We start from the raw sequence: 20,371 nt of genomic DNA on the forward strand, positions 1-20,371 counted from the left end.
CAAAAAGTATCTTAGATGTCAACAACTCCATGCACTGTGCTTAAGACTAAACATGAACAAGACTAGTCATTTGGTGTTAAACATTGGTAAAGGATTCCTGGGAAATTAGAATTTCTTGAAAAGGGATTTCTTTTACTTAAACAAACTTATATCTACCATACAGACATATTTCAGATTAATACCTTTGTCAGATTTTTATTTTCTTTTTCTTCAGTTACTTATAATCACGGTAACCTTTTTTTTTCCTTTCATAGTTTACTTTTCTACATTAATATATATATAGAGAGAGAGAGGCTGGATAGCGTAGTGGTTAGAGCACCACCTTTGGAGTAAGAGACTGGGTGTCATGTTCCCCGTTTCAATGTTCTGTTAACATCGTAACGTTTCACATGTCAAACTGTTTTTCCGTGTATACCCGACTTGCTCATTGCTGGTATTTTCCATTCGGCCGCTCTGCTTTGTTTTGGGACTTTGGAATGTGTGTTTGGGTTTGCAATCCTATTCAAGGTTACTTTCCCAGGCTTGTGTAACGGTTGCTAGCACCTGGGAGGGGGTGCGGGCTGACAGGTGCTGAGGGCGGGACTGGATTGAAGGCAAGGCTTTTAAGTTTGTATTTGGCGCGCTTTTGCTCATTCTCAGCTTTCTCTGTATTTGCATACTATTCCTTTAATAAATCAGTTATCTTTAAGCCCGAGCTTGTGAGACTGAGTATTTGGGATTAGGCAACCATTACACTGGGGTTCAAATCCTGGCTGTACCTACCTTACCAGAAGAGATCCTTGGGCAAAGACCCCCTAATGCTTCACCTGCCTACCTCAAATATGAGAGTGACACGAACTAAGAGAATCATGCCGGCTCGGATGTCACCTGGATTAACAAGGTCCACGTCAGATGTTGGGGAACCAGGACAATCTAACAATAAGTGGGCTACTGCAACAAACCATACATGGACAAGAGAACCTGGAATTGATGGAATGCTACTACAACAATAGAAGGCCAAAGGGGTCCCAGTGGTGGTAGAGGCACTTGGGGCTGTGACTCCCAAGCTGGGAGAGGGGCTCCAACAGATCCCAGGAACGACATCAGAGTTTATGTCCAGAAGAGTGCAGTGCTGGGAACAGCCAAGACACTGCGCAGAACCCTCAAACTCCCAGGCCTCTGGTGGAGGACCCGAGGTTGAGGAAGTCACGTACCACCCATAGGGGTGAGAAGTGATTTTTTTAATATATATTCAAATTTTATATTGTTGGTTTTTGTCTTGTAAACTTAAAATCAGGAAAAGTACTAAAAACTATTTGATTAAAGCTGGATAAAAGAACTAAAATGTTTTTAAAAAATCAGGAACTCATTAAAGAGTTGTCACTTTGTTGCCATCTTGAGTGAATTCCTTAAAACCTTTCAGGTAGAAAATTCCTTTTAAATGCTGATCAAGAACCGGATGCATAGATCTGAATAAAGCAAGACAGGACACAATCAGAGCAACATAGATAGGAAAGGAAGAATTGCCTCATGCTATGGTAAGGTTCTGGTATCATCCTGAAATGCTGCTTTCCTAATCTCTCCCACATTTACTATCCTTCTCAATTCCAGACCTGCAAGCCAAAGCAAACGTCCAGCTACATCTTCCAGGGTTTGATTTTTTTTTTTAAGTATTACAAGTGCTTTTGAATGGCTTCAACCAAAATAAATCTAAGTGGCTTACAACTTCCTGGGATAGGAAGTAAAGACATAAACATGTGGCAGGAATAGATGGAGATTAGTGTTTTTTATGGTGAGTTGCAAGCTGTACAGGTCTCCTGTTTGTGAATTAATATTTCAATATATTCCATGTGAGAGGACATACAATTATCCAGAATTCTTTTCAAAATCTTCTATAGGCACAACGGTTAGAAAATGAACTCCATTCTTGGCTTCAGAATGACTGAGATGGCAGAACAATTGAAGAAGCCTGAAGAGTAGCAATTATGAACGATGATATACACACAAGTTCAAGACGTCTGTTGTGTAAATATCTTTCACCAGCAGAACCATTCAAGCTATTATTCCAGAACAGACTTCTTAGTGAAAAAGTCTACAGAAATAAAATTGCCAGATAAAAGTAACCATCTGTGGTACTGCAGCCCAAACTGGTGAATCTTCAAAGCAGGACTCATCAAAATTCCTCTTAAGAACACCCTGTTCTTGGCAAGAGATAATTGCCACGTGCGATCTAGAAAGCAGGGTCTGAGAATCACGATACAGTGAGACTCACACATTTGCCACACCATCTTACAGAAACATCCACAGTATACATTTTGAGGGGTGCAGAACACTGCAAGTACAAACTCTGGAAGAAGGGCAGAAACAGGCAGTCAGAATGATCAAAGAGCTTAATCTACTCCCAAATGAGGAAACATTACAACAATTTGAGGCCTTTTAGTTGAGAAGAAAAAAAAAAAGGAAATATTGGAGAACAGAACGAAAAACGAATTTTTCTTCTCCCTCTCATCCCAGGGTCCTCCAATGGTGAGAAATTCAGGAAATACTTCTTGTGGAATTTATGGAATGAATGGGGGAGAAAGCTATCAATAGCTACTAGTTGTAGGAGCTGTATATGACCTTCACGATGAAAGGAGGCATTTTTACTGAATACCTACAAGAAGTAGACAAGAGCAGGGGAATGACATTTACTTCTGGACCAGCTTATGAGCTTCCCAGGGAGATGTGGTTGACCATTGTGAAACAGAATGCTGAACTTGATGCATCTTCAGTCTGATTCAGTAGAATCTCTTCCTATGTCTCCTGTGTGTCAGTGACGCATCTGAACAGGTCCTGATGGCCAAATTAGAACACGCATTGTGTGGATTCAGAACCCAAGTTTTGATTTAGATAGGATTCGTACATCAGGCTAAGCCATTGTTCAGTATAACGACATGTTGCTGAATAAACCAAAATTTGCTGGGTTCACACATCACACTTAACAAAGAACATTATGGTTAGTGCAACATATGAAACCATCCAAAGTAGTAGTATTTTCAACAAGCACCCAAAGCTAGTCAATTAACCATATACATTCTCACTGCACCCAAGACGTCTTATAAGAAGAAGAGACCGCTACAAGCCATGAATCAGCAAAATTAATTCAAAACTATGCATTATATCACCTATGCATTATATCACCTATACTTTTTCAATAAAGGAGTCAATGACACAAGTAATATATATGAAGCAGGATTTGCAGTTTTCTTGCAACATATAAAATTATCCTTTTGAACCTGGTTTTCCTGGAATTCTGTAATTTCTGAAAAAAGCTAGACAGACAGATGGGACAATTATTACTACTTGTGTACAGATATTTATTTTCCACTTTGGCTAAATGAAATTGAAAAAGCATATCCTAAAGTTTCATAGTAGGCTAGCATAAAACATATTCTGAATGTAAGAATGTGGTTAACAAAAAAATCTGAATGTGCTGGCTGCTATGCCAAAAAGTACAATAAAGGCAGAAGGTATCATTTGCTCTGCATTTCATACATTCTACTAATAATATAGATTCTGAAACAAAAATTATGTTTGCATGGGAAAACAGTGCAAAGCAGAACTTGAGAAAATAAAGTTCTTATACTACTTGTTTATACTTTTCAAGCTCCTTTCTTTTATTTATTTATTTATTTGATTATCATATTTCTTCACCATCCATCTCGTGTGGTGATGACTCTGGGCAGTACCTTGAATACTCTTCAGTGTATTCAGTTTGAAGATCTTGCAAACCACTGCCTGATTCAGAACAACTGCATTTAATGTGGTGAAGACACAGAATTGACACTTCCTTACAATTCTGGCAAATCATCCTTTTAAGAGTTCAATAAGCACCAAAGAAGACAAGAAAAAAATTATGTGACACACCGAGAAACCAATATTTAAAGACCATGATGTGTCTATACCTACAAAGATCAGAATTGGGCAAGCCATAACATTCCCTGTGACATTCTATGGAAGTGGAAGCTGGACTTTGAAGAAACAGAACAGGAAGAGTATTGACACCTTTGAACTTTGGCGCTGGAGAAGACTCCTGAGAATACTGTGGACAGCCAAGCAAACAAACAGATGGATCATCAAACAAATCAACCCAGAGTTCTCACTCAAGGCGCAAATGACCGGGCTCAAATTATCCCACTTCAGATATATTGTGCAAAGACCTAACTCCCTGGAAAAGGCTCTCATGCTAGAAAAGGTGGAATGAAGGAGAAGGATAACCAGCAGCAAGGTGGATGGACTCAGTTACAGTAGCGCTGAGTGCACCCTTGGAAGACCTGAAAGACCAGGTTAGGGATAGATTGTCATAGAGAAAATCTATCTAAGTGGTTGCTAGGAGTTGAAAACTACTTGATGGCACATGCGGGTAGTCCTTGACTTACAACCATTTGTTTAGTGACTGTTCAAAGTTACAATGGCAATGAGAAAAGTGACTTTATGACCAGTCCTCACACTTACAACTGCTGCAGCATCCCCGCAGTCACATGATCAAATTTTGGGCACTTGGTAACCAGCATGTATTTACGGCAGTTGCAGAATTCCAGGGTCACATGACCGCCATTTGTGACCTTCCCAGCTGACTTCCAACAAGCAAAATCAATAGGGAACCATGTGGTTCACTTAACGACTGCATTAGTCATTTAACAAGTATGTGATTCACTTAGTGACCACTGCAAAAAATGTCATGACATCAGATGCAGTCATGTGATGCCTCGCTTAACAACTGCACTGCTAAATGATGAATTTTCTGGTCCCTATTGTGGTCGTAAGTTGAGGACTACCTATAATCAATCAAGCAGTCAAAATGGCTTATGACAATCAACAGTAAGATATATTGATAATATTATTATATTTATAATCAACCAGAAATAACTTCTAAAAGTTATTTCACTGATTAAATTTATCTCAGACAACTATGCTTCTTCATTCTTGCTGGTGCTTGGACTGCCTTTTTAAACAACAACAACAAAAAAATCAAGTTATATTCCCTTTGCTACTTCATGCCCCAACAGAAAATCCAATTTTTTCTATGAAACTTTTAAACTTAACCCTTTAAACTCTGTTCACCATTTAACCAGCCAGTTTCATTTTCAGGCTGCTCCTGGTTCCTAACTTGCTTTTACTTGAGTTATCCTTTACAAGATGGTATGTGCAGATGACATTCTGATGCCCTATAGTCACTGTGTGTTCAAAATAAAATTTAAAAAATCCCAACTAAGTTTTCAAAACGTTGCAAAGAAAGCAAGTGACCTGGACCAGGAATTTGAATTGACCAAAGAAAGTGTGTGGGGGGGGGGATGCTATGGGTAAGACCTCATTCTTCATTTCTTGACATGAGAACCTTACTAACGGTTGCTAATCAATCAGATATAGGGAAGAACTGTGTTTGTTTACTTTAAACAGTCATTTACAAACACCACGCCTGATACACAAACACATTTTTTGCAGCTGTACTTGTAACAAAATTGCAGTCACCCTATTGTGTCATGAACTGTTTTTAAAATATAACGCCTAGCGCTTGAAAGGATCTGTTATCACAGCCCTACTGAAGGAACAGTAGGACTGGCCCCCGCACCCCACCCTACCCCAATAATGATTTGAGGTTTCAGCGGCAGAACTAGAGTGAGCATCTAATTACATGCAACAATACAGAAGAAAAATAGTCATTCTTATGTTGTGGTAAGGAACTGTAACCACAAAGAATTTTCAAAGAAACCATCTATGAAACTAGAATCTTCTTCATGTTACGTGGCGGAAGCTTTGTTGAGATGCGTAAAACCATTTGAAAAGCCATATTGTCCTATGCAAGTACTTAAGTCCCTTGAATGAAATGAAATTTTGCAGTTAAAATGTTATTTGGAGACAACTAAATTAATAAAAGACCCTTTGGGCATACAGGTAGTCCTAGGAATGTATTTTGAAGGTAATTGAAGCCATTTGAAATGAAGCCTTTTTATTTAAGTTCTGCGATTACAGCACAATAAAGTAAGTTTTAAAAGAGCTTAGTCATAAAATAACTGCAGTTTTCAAAATAAGCAGAACTCCAACTCCCCCGAGGGGCTGTATTTTTCTTCCTTTCTTTCTTTTTCGCTACGCTATTGAGAGTGCATACACAGGAGAGAAATGAACACAAGGTAACAGCAGCTATGTAACACAGGCCTGTGTGTGTCTAATTCATCCTCACCGTACAGTAACTCATTTTATATACTAAATTACTTAGTTCAGAATCCAGTAGAAGTCTTCTCCCATAAACATTTATTATTCACAGATTACTTTATCCAGCCCCTGGTTTACATTTCCCAGCTGACATACTTCATAAACCCTTGCTGTATGCAGCTTTCCATTTATAAGTAATGGAGTGCTTAAGAGTCCAGAGCAGGAACAAAGGAAATTTAAATCCCTATTGATAGAGAAGCTCACTGGGCGGTTTTGAGCTACTCACCATCTCAGCCTAACTAACTTCATCCGATTATTGGAAGAATAAAATGAGGGGAGCCACCACATAACCTCCCAGAAGAAACAGGAGGACAAAAAGGAGAAAAACATGGAGATACCAACCCAGTCTTTTAACCAAGTTCTATTGCTTCCTTCTCATCCCTGTGTGGGGAAGCAAAAAGGCTGCCTTCTTTGACTTCATTGCAACTGAGAGGAGTGTCATATAAACAAGATAGCTATTTTACTAAAGCTGCATGGTGATTACCAGACACCTTACCAAGTGGAATGATTTTAATAGAAGCTCTTCACCCATATACAGGTAGTCCTCGCTTAACAACCATTCATTTAGTGACAGCTCGGATTTATGACAGGGCTGGAAAAACCAATTTACAACCTGTCCTCATACTTATGACCATCACAGCATCCCTACAGTCACATGATCATGATTTGGGCACTGGGCAACCACTTCACAGTTATGACCGTCGCAGTGTCCCATGGTCACATGATCTCATTTTTTACCTTTCCGGCCAGCTTCTGGCAAGCAAAATCAGTGGGGAACCACGTGATTCACTTAACACCCGCGGTGATATGCTTAATGACTGCCACAAAAAGGTCATAAAATTGAGGTGGATTCGCTTAATGACCCCTTCACTTAGCAACCAAAATTCCAGTCCCAGTTGTGGGTGTTAAGCAAGGATTACCTGTAGAGAGAAGCTACTGAGTGATGTGTGTCTATAAGTACTTTATAGTTTTCACATTTTTAATGTTACTGCATGCTGTGGATTATGGAAAGGAGTCTCAGCTACTCCGCTGGGTTAATATACACTACGCCATGGCATGGTTTGGCTTAACAAGATGTATCTGTCGAATGGTGCTGACGCTTCCAAACTCTGTGTTGTTGCTCAGTGTTATATGTTTAATAAACCATGGTTTAGAATGAGTTGTGAACCCAGCTGAAAGGTCACTAGGATACCGCATATGCTTCACATGCAGAAACACTGATTTAAGTAAAAGCCGTGTCTCCTTTGAGTTGAGTTTGAATCCTGGCAACAACATGGACATAAACCTGCAGTCTTCTTGGCAACAATATGGGGATGAATAGCTACTGCCTTCCTTCAAGATGTATTTTTCACTTCCCAGTGTAGTCTACAGTCCTGATGTTTCCTGGTTTTCTATTCAAGCACATATCACATCTGACTCTGCTTAGCTTTTTCAGATCAGCCAAGGTCAGTGCTGTTACCTATTTCTGTTGAAATTATAAGAAAAGGGGTGCTGAAACCTTAGAAGGATTTTGACAATCAGTGTAGCTCCAGAAGTGGGCAAAAGGTAGAACTGTATTCACCAATAGATTGAATTGTGACCTGTCACAACAACTTGTTGATACTTCCTTCCTCCTAAATTATATTGCTGAACAAAGTGCAAAGAAAGTTCAGGATAACAAAGTGCAGTTGTTGTTGTTACTGTTGGTTTTCTGAAGGGACTTTAAGAACTCTTCAAACTCAAAACTAATTTCTGAGCTCAGAATTTGTTAATCCTAACTGCATACATTTCACATTGGGCTCTAATGGTGGATGTCATGATTCTAATAATAAAGCCCAAAGGAGATTTTGTAAGCCCATCCTTGAAGTAGACTATATCCCTAGCCTATACAAGGAAAACCAGATATTTTAGCAGGATGACAAAGGATAAATATAGAGGCTCCCATTGATACACAATTCAAATGATATTTGAATAGTTCAATTTAGGTCCCTTCACACTTCTGAGTGCTACTCAGACTTAATGAAGAAGTTAACAGCATGAAGACATAAAACATGGGGAAAAACCACCAGTAAATTGTTACTGCGTAAAAAGAAAAACTATTCAAATGAACTGACTTTAAAGGGGCTTGCTAGAAACTTGGAAAACTTACTTAAAACCCTTCAGAGAGTTCACTTATTTTGTGAAGTTCCTCTCTCCTAGCTGCTGTAAAAATAATGAAAAACCTGACTGAACTCAATGCCCCAAGCAAATATTTTGTTTGCCATTGTTTGATCCATTTTTGCAAACAGGTGACTCCTGGCTGCAACTGACATGTTCAATGAATGAATCTGTTAATTGGTTAAGCCCTAGGCTTTAACATCAAAAGACACAAACAGCATGTAACAGATTGTCAATGATAGCAAAGTAACAGAAGCAGATTCAATGATATCTACAACATCATTCTGACAACAACACAAGATTTTAATTAAAAAAACAACAACCCCTAAACAGAATTCTAAGAATTCTGAGTTGCATCCACTTTAATGGAATATTGTGCAAGCCTGTTGATTTCATTTACTTCCCTTCCCTGAATAGTTGGTTATGAAGTTTGGGGTTCCTCTAAAATAATATAGGATAATGTGCATCTATTTGCCCATTGTTTTGTACTACAGTATTCTAAAGGGCCCATAAACTTGGACAGCAGTTACTCAATGGATACTTGAGTGGGTAGATTGCTCCTATACCTTCTGAGCAAATGTGTTGAACAAATCTACCCCTCGTTTTTGGTTCCCCCCCCCCACAGGAAGCTACTACTTTTACTCATGCAACTAAGCCAGTTGTTATGATCCAGAAAATCTCAGTATCCAAACTATTTTTAAAAATTAGGTTAGCTCTCAGAAATTATTTGAAAAACAATGCAATGCATGCCGTTTTAGAGGTAAGCAGGTAACCTATAAAGTAAGCATGAGGAGCCTTCCAGACGCACAGTAGTTAGATACCTGATTCTCAACAGCTTCTCTCTGTGTATGGTTGAACATGAGGACTGCTAGACGTGTTCTGAAATATCTGGACGGCTAGTTTCTCCACCATTCGTGCTAGCAGCTACTTATCAACAGAAAAGGAACTGATCCTGTGAAGTTAAAGATTTCTCCTTCTGTCTTTTCTTCTTTACTATCTGATATAACTAAACCTAATTTGATAAAGCCAGCATGGTGTAGTGCTTAAGGAGTTGGAACTAGGATTGAGGAGATCCATATTCAAATCTAGTTTGAATGTGGAAGGAGATTATGAATGACCCCATTTTACAGATACACTGACCAAGGCCTGCAATATGCATAAAAAGAGAAGTAAGTAGCATCCAGTGTAGGACCAATCTTATCAAAGATCTACAGGAAAAACAGGTTGATCAACTTATTTCCTTGATAAACTGCTGTAAAGCAATATTAAAGCTAAAACTATCTGACAAACAGAAGGACAGATACTTTTGAAGAATATATTTCACTTTGGGAAAGGTAAGTCTGGCTAAGACTTTTAAGTTTTTTGTGCCAACAAGAATCTTATTAGAGACGTTTGTGCAATTTACTTAAGACAGCAAAAAGTTTCTGACAGAGCCACTCACCCAAAATTCCTCAACAGATTTAGGGACCATGGACTAAGAGGAGAGAATTAACAACTGGTTGAAAGAATAGGAAGAGTGGGAATAAACAAACAGTTCTTACACAATGTAAGAATGTAAACAGTTGGATCACTAAAGGTTAACTTACATGTTGACCAATTCTTCTGAGCAATGACTGGCTGAGAACAGGTTATTTGAAAGGTGGTGGGTAGCTCAAGGAAAACATCAACACAGTATGTGACTGTTGAGTTCATTAGGAAAGAAGATAATTAGGAATTCCATTAATTAAGGAAGGAATTGAAAGTAAACAGGCATTTTCATAATGCCTTTCTATACACACTCAGCACAATTTTGGTCACTGCATCTCCAAATGGCTACAGCAGAGCCAGAAAAAGTGCTTGAAGTGGCAATTGCAACTGGAACTTTTTCCTCAAAAGTTCATAAAAACATAATCCCTCAGGAATTAAATGTATAGTTTGCTATTAACTAGCAGCTGTTTTGATTTTCCTTGCCAGAGTGACTCCCCATGAGGAGAGTTTGCCTACTTTCCTATAATTATGCACTTTGTGGAAAAATTAAAAATGAAGACTTTCCAGCTGTCTCACAATAGCATAATCTGAAGTTGTTCAGGGAACCTGTTTCATGGAGATTCAAGACAGACTAAAAACCTAAAGGAAGTTTTTATATCATGCATAGTTTATTCATGGAACTCACAAGCACAAGATTTCACTATGGCCACCCACTGCAGAAGGCTTTAAAAGGGAATTTTAGACAAATTCATGATGGATAAACCTATAAAAAGATACTAGTCAGGAAGGCTATAAGAATCTGAGAATGAGTTTCTCACCTTGCACATAGGCTTAGTTTGCTTAATCATGGTTTACCACAACTGGGTGGGCTTATGCAACATGCTAACCATAATAGCCATGGTTTACAGACTATAATAGTTGGCTTCACTTAACCTACTGAGCGAAAACCAGGCATGATTCTTAATGGTATGTGAACCAAACCAATGTGTGTCTAGCAGACCCGTGGTCCCATCAACTCAGTATCTACATTTTTCATTGCAAAACTCTACTAGTGACAAATAAAAATAGAGAACCCACATAGGACACAAAGACCTAAACATTTAGGCAGAAGTGTTTGCCAGGAGAGGTAAGAAAAAATACCTTTAAAATATTCAGACCTCAGAAAGCTCCAAAACATCAAGGACCTGAAGGAGAAGAATAATTTTTACATGAGGAGTAGGTACTAACTCAAATTTTGGATGTAACGATTTCTGTTTCTAGGAAACCTGGGGGCTATTTGGTTTTGAACAGATGAATAAATAACCATTTGTCTTCGTAGAAAGCTTCATACATCTTTACAAACAGCTCCCATAAAGAGTATGGGAGAGCGACCCCCTTGCCCAGATGCAAACAGAGAAAACTTTGCTGCCAAAATATAGCATTTGTTTCTGAATTCTTTACTTGCATATGGGCACCTGGTGAGGTAAGGATTTTAGTGCAAGTTGCAGGGGAAAGACACGGATACAACAGGGGACATAAAGTGAGGTGGCTTAACATATTGCATAGGACTTTCATGCCTATGGAATATTTTTTTTTATAAAGCATGCAACTGATTCAATAACTGGAGGGGGGAGGATTGTTTATTTTAAAAACTACTAGACTAAAGCCAATGCCCAAAATTAGTTCTCCAACAGCAAAACCATAAAAGGACTCAAGACAGAAGCAGAATGCTGAACAGCTGGCCTCTTTCAAAGTAGAGCTTCTTTTTGTTTTTTTCAATGTGGGCTTCCCTCACAAAATAAAGTTTTGTTAGAGGTCTACAAAACCAAAATGATCCCTATTCAAGCTGAATGTATCATTCTGTAAATCAGAACTAAGCTTAAACAGAACTATTGCAATCAATTTGCACCATTAGCCAGTGTACGGTTTACATTCAACCAAAATATGCAGCCATAAACACACTACAGACAGACAATCCCACATCTTGGACTCATGCATAGAATTATTTCCTGCTCCTGAAACGAATTATTTCATTTCTAAGCCAATGCCCACACTGTGATTAGGGGGGTGTTCAGTAAAGGATGAGAACCACGCTTGGAACATCCCTAAGGCCAGTAAATCAGGTGGGCAGGACCACCATTTATGGTTAGTCCTCATGTTTTTCTCAGTTATCTTGTCAGAGCTGTTTGAACTAGTAATTCTCCACTGTGAAAATACCCTGGCTTCTTGGAAATGTTTACCACAAGTGTGAAAGGCCCTAGCATCATGGCCCACTCAGAATGCTACTTCCTGAAGGAAGAAAATAAGCTGAGGATGGTTATGAAAGGCACTGAATCCACAGAGCCAGGCTCTACTGTTGGATTTGAAGAAGAGCATGCCTCTATAAAACACGCTGTGCGTCCCGACTCCAGTTTAGATTCTCTGGCACAACTTCTGAGTCCACAAAAATACTTGCAGCATAGAGTTGAGAACTGAAAAGACTGAGAAATGCATAAATATCAGCTTTTGGGGAAAAGCTTTATGGGAAGAATGGCATTCTGAATGAGCCTAACCCACACAAAGTGCTGTGGAGACTTGAGAGCTCTTAAAAGACTTTCCCTTCGAACAGTCATCATTCTTTTACCCATAAACGCATCTAGAATTGTCTAATGTTGTTGTCTCATCTGAAGGTTTATCAAGCTATTGTTCACTTAAGGCTATGTTTCCAGATAATACTTCTATCCAGGTCTTCTCTCAACTCCTTTATGAAGTCAATTTAATCACTGTCACAGCCTTCCCCCCCCCCTTTTGGAATATATATAGCAGGTGACTTCTACTTCAACTAATCTGTTATATCCAAGGCAAGTACTTTGTAAGGCAGAAGCAAAAACAAGGGATCTACTTCTTATACCATTACAGACTTTTATCATCACACATGACATATCCATGTCATGGTGCAAAATTCCTAGGGAGTGTTCTTGAATCCTTCTGTTCCTTGGATCTTCATAATCCATTTTATGTAGGAGGTCTTGCTCTCTGTCATCTATTAAACAAAACATTTCAGTGGCATATACACACCAACTCGATGGTTCTGAGATCATGAGATGTGTGCAATATATACAAACTATTATAGTCCGTTAGCTATTGAGACTCAGGGTGGCATAGTGGTTAAGATGTTGGACTCAGAACCTGGACAATCTATTATCAGGACTACATTTATTTCTATTGATTTGACAACAACTGTAAATCACCCAGTCAAAATGACTCTGGATGGTGCACAAGGAAAATATAACAACCCAATAGCAGTAACATTCATAAAATAAGCAACAGTGCTCTATTTAGAAGGCTGTTTACAATTTCTATATGAGTGAAAGCTTCCACTGAAATAAAATGGGTTTCAGGGCTTTCTGGAATGCAAGGAGAGTTGGGGTCAACATAACCCATTTTATGGAGACCTCAACCAAGAAGGCCTGAATTCTAGCCCAGCCTTCTCTTGCCCTTGTAGAGTCACTTTTCTCTTGGCCAAATTTACAAAGTGTATTGTGCCATACTGAATCTCATGAAAGACTGGTGAATATTTTTAAACATGGAAGATTTAGCTTTTTGAAATGGTATTTAGTTAAAAGTTTGAATGACATTGTTTAATAGAGGACACCTGGAGCATGTTCACTGTTTCAGATCTCATGGGATGAGCAGAAAGTTAACCAGCAATAAGTTATTGTTGATCGCTATTTTGAGTTTTTAAGAATGCTTTAAAGATCACTGAATGCATCCATTAAATACTATTGAGTTCTTTAAGAGAAATAAATGAGATGTGAGCTGTTAAATGAAGAACACTATCTCAGATTCCTTAGAAAAACCTGAAGCAAGTTTCAGATATTTTTGTCAACATCACCAAAGTGGAACATCAAAGCTAAAACAGTGGAGGCATCTCATAACACTGTTTCAAATGTGTAAGAGGGCTGTGAGGACATGCCCTCATGACTTATTTTGAGTGTATTCAAATTAAGAGACAGGTGATGAAACATCTTGAGCTCAAATTACATAATCTGAGGAAATATTTTAGGGCCGGGAGATGAATGCTTTGAAATAGCCCTTGTTTACCACTTGGTCAAAAATATACACTCCACTATGCCATATCAAGTGGTTAAGTTGGATAGGTGCTACGGGAAGTGAAATTCAACACATCTGAAAGATAGCAGGCTGGAAGAAACTGTTTACAGAGCACCTAAAGGTTTATATATAAAAGAGGAATTATGCATCAATTATACTGTGCCTCTCAAACAATTACTACAGAAGTATATGTCTTGCGTATAGAAGACCCAGGTTGGAAAAATCCATAAATGCTGGGTTTTATGCAGTATTCTGCTGATTTAACAAGGCCAGCTATCTGCAGCTGATGCTCTTGCAACTCAAAGATATTAGATATCCCTAGTTACCAACATCTAGTTACCAAGCGTACAGCACTTTGCTATAGTCCCATATGGCTTGTTTACATTGTATTTCTGGCAATTTCCCTAGGGTATTTTAAATTAATCTAATATAATCACTACCTCTCACTGTAGTAGAAGTTGTGGGTGTCCTTCTTAGTTAACAGTTGATCTTATTGGGATAAGCCGAAAGTGCAGGGAAGGACTGCTGAGCATCACTCAAATTCCATTACATCCTTTTTAAGCACAGAAAAAAATGGAGCATGACTTTCCCAATTTCTAATTCCATGGAGAACACTTTCTACATCATTTTGTCTGCTGATAAACTCCTGTAAAATGCTCGAAGTTGGAATCTTCAGTCCCATACGACAGTTGACGTTGCAGACCTGCAATATGAACCATAATTCTTGGATTTATATTTCACATTAAACTATAAAATTCCATTTGGTTTTGGCCTCCTGAGTACATAAATCAAGGAACTATGGGATATAAACCATCATTTCTGGCATTAGTGTACACCTTGAAGACCCAAAAATTTATTCATCCCTCAAAAATCTTGAGTGTGACTCCATGGCTCTTCCAAAAGTAGTATGCTTTAATGGGAAGGAGTTGGGAAATTATTAAATAGATAACTGGAAGCTTAACAGCAAGATTGATCCAGCCATGCTTCCACCAGTGTCCCTCTTAGGGTCACTGAACCTATTGAGCCTTCCCATTACATCAAGGAGATTATATCCTGAAAGGGATACTTTGTTTTAATTAAGTTTAAATGTGAATGAAGTGCAATCAAGGCTTAGTCTTTGTCCTGGCTTCACCTACTTTCAGCATGCAGACTCCAGCATGCTACTTATAAGTTAAGTTTGGATGACAGGATAGAAAACATGATGCAGCACACTTTTATGGTTCAGTATAATGCAAGAACCAGATCACAGTGACTACCTGAAGAAACCATTGTTAAAAATGACCTGGTGCACTGCTCTCCAGATTTAAACTGCATCCCCCCAGATAGTTATATGGCTTCTTCCCTACTGGTCTTTAGGAAGACCAGTAAAACATGGATACTCCAGCAGATCTTGGGCATTGGGATGCTGTGATACTGTTCCCTCAGACAGTGGATTTGCGGGGGGGCAAATAATGGATGTTCACAGCATTATATTTGTTGTTGTATTTGATGCTGATATGGATCGATTTTTGTTCTGTATTTTACATGTTAACCCCATTGATGTACGTTGGGAAATCTGTTGTGCAGAGACATTCATGACAGTCTACATGGCTTCATGGAGTCCAAGCTGTTCCCTAGCTGATGCCCTGTGGATGCAATTCACAATTCAGAATTCTCCTGGGCATAGTTTGAACATTATTGATTTGAAGCTTTCTTTCCAAGGGCGTTAAAAAAAAAAAATCCTCGCCACCCAGAGTCACTTAATAGAGATGGGTGGCCATACAAATTGAGTTAATAAATAAATTAAATAAATAAATAACTCTCCCCCCAGTACCTATCAGGAACAACTAAATATAGTTTTATTGAAAGGTTAACAATAGAATAATGGCCTGATCATTGTAGATTACCAAATCATGATTCTGTACACTCTGCCCTTTGACTTCATCACACCCACTTTTTCCCTTAGGCAAACTTCCTCATTGCCGAACACTTCAATCTAAAAAAGCATGTTTACCTATATGAAAAAGTGAATGCACACCATTTAACATAACCCCATGACTGTGAAATTTCCATTTCACAGAATCAGAATCTATCAAGCCAAAGATGCAGAGAGAAAGGGCTTTTAAAATGCCCTGCCTTTTTCCCCACTACCCCTGAAACCACTTCTAGAAAATATTCAGATCAGTCCTAGTTATCAATACTAGGAAGAGTTGAACCAAATAGATGCAACGAATGAGACCATATGCCAGCATCCAGTGCAAATGTTGCTCCACTTTTTGAAGAAGTTCAGAATACAGCCAGGAAAGGGGAAGAAATTAAGTTCTTTTCCTAGTCATAGTAAACTTGCAGGTAAAGGATGGTACAACTATACAGCCAACCTTTACTCTACAAGATCTACAAGAACCCATTGGCCATCTGTTCCTTTTATCTCAGCCATCTATTTACCCAACTCTAGTGTTTGCACTGAACGTTTTAGACGATGCAGCTGCAAAACTCATTTGCTATGCCTTCTTTTGTGAAACATCATCATCCATATTACTTTTCCCTTCTCTGAAACAGGTCTATTTACAGATGAAACATGCCCTAGCATACAATTTAGCTTACTTGGATACAATCTTTTCCACAGCTACCCAGCTGCATGAGCAATAATAAAAATGAACTATGTTCCAAAATGAACATAGTTACAACACCACTTACCAGCAAAGGGAACCAACATTCCTGCTGAATTTTAGCCCTCTATCATCTCCCTTCCTTTCCTCCAGCCTCATTCAGTTCTACTATGAACTATCAACTGTGAACTAGTTCATGCTATCAACTATGGAGCCAGGTCTCTCAAGAAGCAGGCAGAGACTTTTGTTTTGGATGGAAGTGATGGAACATATCACTTGCTGAGTCCCAGAAGCCACCTGCCTGTTGCTGGCTTCCAACTGCATTCCTGCTACTGGGCCCCCATTCACTCTCTCCATGTTATCCTCAAGCCATCATGACTGTTTTTCATTTTCCCTCCCTCCATGTAGCCCTTGCATCTGCATCTCCTCAGGGGGCTTCCTCACTTTAGAACCCAGGCACTTCTGACTTCAGCATTTGCTACTGTACAAAAGTAGCCAGAATGACTCAAGCAAAGCTCTGCAGGATAAGCCCCAGTGGAACCATCCACTGTGTCTCACTCCACAAACTATGGTTACACAAACCTTGGCTGAAGGGATGTATGAGCCTGGCCACTGTCATTTCTATCATATCAGCAAGAAGAAGAAAATGCAGCAGCAGAGCAAAAGAGGGCACAAATCCTCCCACCACAAGTGGTATGTTATCTTGGGCCAATCCCCATCCACCCATCAAAATTATTATTCCAAGGAAACCCAGACTGCTGGTATTAATGCTGCAGAGGCGGCCACAGAAGATGCATGACTGTCTGGTTTTACATATCACACTAAATCAGAACAGGGTTTGGTTTCTGTTTTCGTCTACAGCACCTTTGTGACTTGGGTTGCCTTAGTATGAATCTGGCCACAGTGGTTTGCACGCCATGGATTTAGCATTATGCATCAATCAATCCATTATAACTGGTTCAGATCATAGCTTGGTGCAATTCTATCACTTATGATAGAAGATGTAATTATGTATCCTCAAGCCATTCACTCCAAATAAACCCACTGAATTCATGATATTCTGGAGTGACTAAAGGCTACATTCCATGAGCAATAATTAGTCATGTAATACCAATTATGTGTTATGTATTACTGGTAATCATACTACAAGAGAGCATCATCTATACCAATCCATGCTGGCCCATTTGTACACTATGTAACATGCACATAATACACACTGTGTTATTGCATTAGGCACTGATTCAAGAAAAACACCCATGAACTCACTGCTTACCTAACACTGTTAAGTACTGTTGAGTTTACAATTGAATTGGGGGGGGGGGGGAGATGCAATGCAATGCAATGCAGTTGTAGATGACCAAGCCAATCAAGCCATCAGGAGCAGTTTGGATGAAATTACAATTGAAAAAAGCAAGGTGCATCTGACCAAGTCTTTGCTAACAGTGGTTTAAAACTGCATAAATAAAATTTGAAATCTGTAATCACAGTCTTCAGGTATGTTACTCTGCAGTAGTCACCTAGACTACTGGGCTTGTTCTAGTTGTGAGGATAACCTAATATTTAGAAACATGTTCTTATGTCCTGTTGATTTCCACATCCTTTTCTTCCATCCATAGAAACCCAGCCCAAGTTATATTCTTCATTAAGCACAGGCAAAAAAAAGTACAGGAGTGAACAATTTCTAGCAGATCAAATGGGAGGTGGATGTTCCAGGAAACAACATCCATCAGCTGCTCTCTACTTTCCTTCTAGCAACAAGACTATATTGGAAAATTATTTAAAATGTGATGCAACTGGTTTTTCTCCACAAGCATCTGATTTAGAAACTGTACACCCATTAAAGTTGCAAACAAACAAAAAATTGCACAGTTGTTTTATTCATTACCTGTAAGAGGCATCCAGAAAAATGCAAACAAAAAAACCACAAAAAAACCTCAGTGTATAATAGAATCTGTTCCTGAATTAATGCAAACAGCAGAGAGAATTCAAGCTCAACTCATTTGCAACATTATACGTTTGCTGTCCACCAAATGGCAGTGTACAGTTGCCTAGAGCTTATTAAAACCCTTTAGAACTCAAGAGTGATTCTCCAACCTCTAATTTGTAACAATGTCCCTCCTTTCTTTTCGTATTATCAACACAGCAGCATGCTGATATTTTCCATGTTGCCTTGCCAAAGAGAATATACACATACACTTTGTCCAAAAGCTGTTCAAATATTAACTGGTGAAAAGGCACACGCACACACATACACATATACAGTATATATACACATATACATATACAGTATATATACACATAGACACACACACACACACACATATACACACACTGCATTTGGCTACACTGCATTTATTAAATACATGAAATAATAAGCCGTCATTAAGACAGCTCTGATTTCAGATATATATAGCCTCAAGTTATTTACTCCAAGTAAACCCACTGAAGGCACCACCTCGGACCATGCATATCTGAAATTAGAGCTGTCTTAATGAAAAGACCATTTGGGTAACACCCATCCACAAAGGATTAAATTATTCCAACAAGAAACTTCTGACAACAGTCCCCAACATTGTAAAAATGATCTTTTTCTCCCCTGCTGGCTTTCCATTTTCCCCGACTTTATCAAATGACACTTATAATAAACCCAGACATCAGTTAAGTCTTTGCAGGGCACCCCTGACTGCTCAGGCAGTATCTCATGAGAGGCCCCAAGGTTGGACAAACAGAGTGGAATGGGAAGAGTTCGTGGTGAAAGGGATCTTTATACACACGTATGAAGGCCCAGTGCTAACAACTTGGTGTGCTATTGACACAGCATACTGCAAATAGTGAAGCCCTTTTCACAGTAGCATGAGTCACGATGTACCTCTTAAGTTTGCATTTTCCTGCTCTTGTCTGGCAGCTGCTGAAAACAGACCAGATATGGCTGAAACGTATTTTCTGTAATGCATTTAGCCGCAGGGAACATCCTTCCCTTCTGGCTATTACATACATATTCTGTCATCTGTAATCTCTCGACAAGAAAGGGAGATATAAATAAGACACAGAACTAAGCAGTACTACAACTTCTCCAGCTGGCCAGCAGGACCCACTAAAAGGTTTCTTCTCTTGACAAAGCTAGTAGCTGAAGGTTTGGGCACCCGCTTACTTCTCAGTTGGGGTGACCCTGAGTTCCTGGGTCTTACATGCATTTACTTTAGATGCAAAACTCATGCACTCCCATCGACTTCCCCATCAGCACACTTCGTTAGAATCAACTCCTTGATTTAACATCTTGAACTAAGAAGAATGTGGGGGAATGTGAAAAAGAAGTGGGACCTTTGTGAGAACAGGGAGAGAGAAACTTCAGGCAACAACACACAACCATGAGTAAGCCATGCATTTTGATATCATCTAAATACCCAACCTTGTCACAAGCAAAGGTCTAATCTCTACACAAGTCAAATCACCAAATAAAAAGGAAGCCTAGCCAGCAGCTGGCTCCCAACTCCAGTCCCCAAAGTACTTTTTAGTAGGATCAGCAAAACTGTTCATTGTTCCAAGGTTTCCCCAAAAGACCGAAAATGCGTCTTTAAAAATGCACGTCTTTTGGGGGGGGGGGCTTGGATACCGTATGCAGACATATTTTCTTCATCAGCAAGTCCCCCATGACCAATGAAACGGTAGCTATTCTGCAAGTCACGTACTTCATAAGTGCATGTGTGCGTCCTCGGAAACTGCCTTATTTCCATAGAATTGGGAGGAAATTATAAGGCATTGTATTTCCAAAGGGAAGGCGCGGGGGGGGGGGGCAACAACCAAGGGTGATTTGTAGATAAGAGAGAAGGGATGGCAGGATGAAAGTTCTGGCAAGGGAAAAACTTGGGAAAGTTCTG

General features: G+C 39.2%; 1 protein-coding gene across 2 annotated transcripts in view; it reads right to left on the reverse strand.

The window, feature by feature from the left end:
- The window catches only part of TOX3 (TOX high mobility group box family member 3), an 81,289-nt gene that overhangs the window by 60,037 nt on the left and 881 nt on the right, over positions 1-20,371 (reverse strand). Inside the window, exon 2 of one of the 2 annotated variants that reach the window (XM_063312896.1) lies at positions 15,042-15,161. The exons of the other annotated variant lie outside the window; for it this stretch is intronic. Coding sequence (XP_063168966.1) covers positions 15,042-15,050 — 9 coding nt within the window. The 5' untranslated portion in view covers positions 15,051-15,161. The remainder of the gene's footprint in view (positions 1-15,041; positions 15,162-20,371) is intronic. 2 annotated transcript variants of the gene reach the window in all.

This window comes from Candoia aspera, chromosome 11, assembly GCF_035149785.1.
Source record: "Candoia aspera isolate rCanAsp1 chromosome 11, rCanAsp1.hap2, whole genome shotgun sequence".
NCBI classification, from domain to species: Eukaryota; Metazoa; Chordata; class Lepidosauria; order Squamata; family Boidae; genus Candoia; species Candoia aspera.